The sequence below is a fragment of the Notechis scutatus genome, chromosome 6 (assembly GCF_049901735.1).
Source record: "Notechis scutatus isolate UNSWTSFEM ecotype Mainland chromosome 6, rNotScu1.2, whole genome shotgun sequence".
NCBI classification, from domain to species: domain Eukaryota; kingdom Metazoa; phylum Chordata; class Lepidosauria; order Squamata; family Elapidae; genus Notechis; species Notechis scutatus.
The window spans coordinates 68,671,333-68,675,323 of NC_142014.1; the positions used below are offsets into that span (position 1 = coordinate 68,671,333).

Consider the following 3,991-nt stretch of genomic DNA (forward strand, 5'->3'; position numbering starts at 1 on the left):
ATTTTCTAACTAAACCCCAAATTTAAAACAGTTAGTCTCTTTTAATAATTTAAACAATACAGTCAAAAGACTGTAAACTCCAAATGTTGACATTTCTGGTGATTAAAGGCAATCCCACCACTTTTTTTTCTTTCAGCAGGTTTGAGACAATTTGAAAAGGAGCCTTAAGGAAGCCACCAATTATGCTGGACCAACTCGGTTTTCAAAAACAGAAGTGCTAAATTTGTCCTTTTCTTTTTATATATATTTATGTTTGTTTTTGTTGGTTTACTTGGGAGGGCGGGCGGGGTTGGCTACATTATCCCAGTTTTTAAGGAAACCATGTATATTAGCACTGTATTTAATATTCAGTCTTAAAAACATTTGTCTTAATAGTAGTGCCTTGTAACAAGAGCCTTATTCTTCCAAAAAAAAAAAAAATGCTGTGAAAGAGAGAGACACGTCTACTGATGAAGTCTAACAAACTGTGTGTCCAGACAAGGAGGAGAGGGGCATCTGCTGTGCAAACCTTCCACTTGTGGGTCCTATCCCAAATAGGTGAGGCAAACATAGGGCCAGGATAGGAGGAACACAGGCTGATTCATTCACAAGCAAAGCACCTGAAGAGTCCTCAAAAGTCAAGACGGAGTCAACCTCTTTGCTCCTATTGACTTATTGTTGAGTGTACAAAGGCGTGGTATAATTCCCTAAGCCTATCGTGGTCTACAGAATACTATATGATAGCTTCACCATCTTTGGTGATCCATCCATCACCTTTGATGGAACGGTGGCCTTTTCCTCCTTTGTTCTCCAACATCATGTCACAGATTAAGAGGATGCCACATATGTTGGAGGAGTACCTAATCCATCACTTATATTTTGCTTGGGACATTCCTGTAAGTGGAAAGCATCTTCTCCATCCATAAGGCCATGTGCAGAGCAAAGGAGTCTTACTTTCCACAAAGGGAACATAGGAGATATGCAAGGAATGGCACTCGATGGACCCCACACAAATACCCTTCCTATAGCTAAGTGGGATGAGCCCCAGTTTTTTTTCCCTTTCAGCACTTTAGAGTAAGACATGGAAGAAACATGCTGAGTTGGCCATTTCCTTCCTTAACTAGTCCATAATGAATTAGGATCATCAATACAATTTTCATAGTTTTTAAAGTAGCATTCCCCACTCCCTTTAATAAGTTATAGTGAATACCCTGAATTTGGACAATAGCAATCAGCAGTGGTACTGATAATGTTTCTCTCTCTTTTTTTGTTTGTATTTTATAAAAACTAGTTAACAGTTTTAGAACATATACATTTCGCTTTTCTAAATGTTATGTATAAGGCACTACTAATAATAGAAGGCTTTTAATACTTATTTACTTCATTTAGCTATAAACTTACATAACTAGCCAATATCACAACCTTTTTGAAAAAAAAAAAGAATACACACCTTTTATATTAATATTCCATAATTGCCATTAGGGACATGGCAAGAGAAGTATTAGATTTTTTTAAAAAAATAAGTTGAGCGATTAAAATTATAGTTTTAAAGAGGGAAGAAAAAAAAGTTTTAGGTCATAGGTCACATGTATAAAACAATATAGCTAATTTATATAGAACTACCGTAATTACCACACAAGAAATACATGCACGCACGCTGTTGGTAATCCTTCTTTCCACCTTATTGCACACTGATTTTGCTTTTTATCAGGTCTGTATACATTTCTCATGTTCTCACTTTCGAAAACAAAAAGGACACCGTCTTTCCTATTGTCATACAATTCTGTCCCTAAGTATAGTAGACCTTGACCCTAGGTGCACTAATCAAGGAGAATCAAGGATCACTTCCTGTAGGCCAGGTGGTATCTTCCAGATGCATTGAGAATCTGAGGAGTTGTAATCTCAACACATCTGGAATATTTCAAATTGGGAAGGGCTACTTGATGTTCTTCAACTTTCTCCCTCAAGGAGTCCAAATGTAGATATCCTTTGTCCTGGAGAACAAGCGCTTGCTGAATTCCAAGCAGTGAGGAAGAAGGCTTCATTTGAACCCAGAAGCCTCTCCAGAGAGGATTGTGTCTCAGTCATTCCACCCCAAATCTTTATTTTAACATCCATGTTATTTGACCTGTATATAGTAAACTACTAAGTTTGAATTTACAAATCACATGATGATTGGATTTTTTTTTTTTTTACACCATACGTAGGGGTGAAGTGAAGTGAGCTTTATTTAAAATTTATAGCCCACTCCAATTGCGAACCATAGCTTGAGAATGGTTAATTTCTGTATACAGGTTTACATTTTTATTGCATCTGTTTGTCCTTTTTAGTTTTTTTTTAAGGGGTTAAGATGGAGTAGCAGAATCCAAGCTCCATTGCTTTTGTGAATCATCAAGTTTACATAATGAATTTCACTAGACCTCACAGATGGCATCAGAACCATAGAAGACAAAACCTTGGATCTGTTTGTGGTTTGGCTGTTAGTTTGTTTTTTTAAAATACACTTTGGAATCCTTACATCCGAATAACTACCATAAACCAATAATGCTGATTTTGTAATTCACAATAAATGGAGTTTGTCTGCCAGATGGATGGATCAGTTTTGTTTCTCAACCAGGGCTTTTGTATGCCAGTGGGCTCATGACATCTATATGGTCTGGCGTCTTCTTGAGTTATTCTTTCTGACAAAACCACCACTTCAGTGCAGTTATTTTTTACTATTCATTCACTTTGTGTTCAAGCAAAGTCAATGGGGCAAGCCAGGACTAAACGATTCACTTAACAGTTATGGCAAGGAAAATCATCAAATGGGACAAAACTCACTTAACAATTATCTTGCTTAGCAACAGAAATTTTGGGTTCAATTGTGGTCCTAAGTCAAGGACTACCGATAGCAAAAAGGCCATTTATAAACATAATTGTGTCATAATTTGGTCTTCTTAGTAGAGTAATAGGAAGTGCAGCATTCTTTTAAATCTGTTTGAAGCCTCTCTGTGTGGAGTAGAATGAAGCACCCAGATAACAAAAGTTCTGACAATAATTATCAATAAATTTGTGGTTGGTGCTTATGTGGTAATTTGGTTTATCCTTATTTCTGAAACTGCATTGCTCATTAGCTCAAGCTGCTCATTGATGACAACTCAATAATAATTGTTTTAAAGTAGGAATGGATGAGTTAGTAAAAATTCTTGCCAGAGACAGTGGGATGGAAAGGGGTCAATCAGAAAACTGCAAACAAAAGAATATTGTGGTGAAATGGGATCAGCCAAGAAGTGGAAAATCAAAAAAGGCTGCCTAGAAGCCATCAAGGGATGTTGTGACCTCTAAATGTGTTAAACATAAGTGTAAAATTTGCTAGGTTTTCTAAAAGTTGCAAGTTTTAGCAACTTGCAGGAATCGGGGGAGATTTGGCACACCTGACTGTTTCTGTTAGATTTATAAAATTCCAGTCCCCAGATTTTTGAGAAGTTTCCTCTGTTGAATGTGACTGTATTAGACCCAGCTGGCAGTTTGTGTTTGCCTGTGGAGTGGCTGAGATTAACATTAATCATCGTCGTTTTCATTGCTTCCATAAGAATTCCTCCTTGCACCTTATTTTATCACCATTTAGGATTAAATCTAGGATTTACTCCCCCTAGATCATGGGTGTCAAACTCGCTGCGTCACATTGCTATCAGGTGACGTTTCGTGACGTTTTCCCTTTTCACGGAGCTGGGGTGGGTGTGGCCTGTATGTGATTCCTCTGGCCCGCGGGCTGGCAGTTTTAAACCCCTGCCCTAGATGGTTCCAAAACAGAACTCTTCTAAGGAACAATCCTTGTTGGTATAGTTCAGAGGTGGGCAACTATGGCCCCTTTATGACTTGTGGACTTCAACTCCCAAAATTCCTGAGCTAGCATGGCTTGCTCAGGAATTCTGGGAGTTGAAGTCCATAATTCATAAAAGGGCCATAGTTGCCCAACCCTGGTATAGTTGGACCCTTCAACCTTACAATAATATGAGGACTTTGAGAT

At 37.9% G+C, this 3,991-nt stretch overlaps 1 protein-coding gene across 13 annotated transcripts in view; it reads left to right on the plus strand.

Annotated features, from left to right (window-relative positions):
- CALD1 (caldesmon 1) overlaps nucleotides 1-2,565 on the plus strand; it is a 258,563-nt gene extending 255,998 nt beyond the window's left edge. For 8 of the 13 annotated variants that reach the window (XM_026678651.2, XM_026678650.2, XM_087968675.1 and 5 more), the window contains one exon: nucleotides 137-2,565. In XM_026678651.2, the coding sequence (XP_026534436.2) occupies nucleotides 137-168 (32 nt within the window). In that variant the 3' untranslated portion in view covers nucleotides 169-2,565. The remainder of the gene's footprint in view (nucleotides 1-136) is intronic. The other 5 variants (XM_087968672.1, XM_087968677.1, XM_087968678.1 and 2 more) reach the window with 1 other exon arrangement.
- Nucleotides 2,566-3,991: the final 1,426 nt, after the last annotated feature.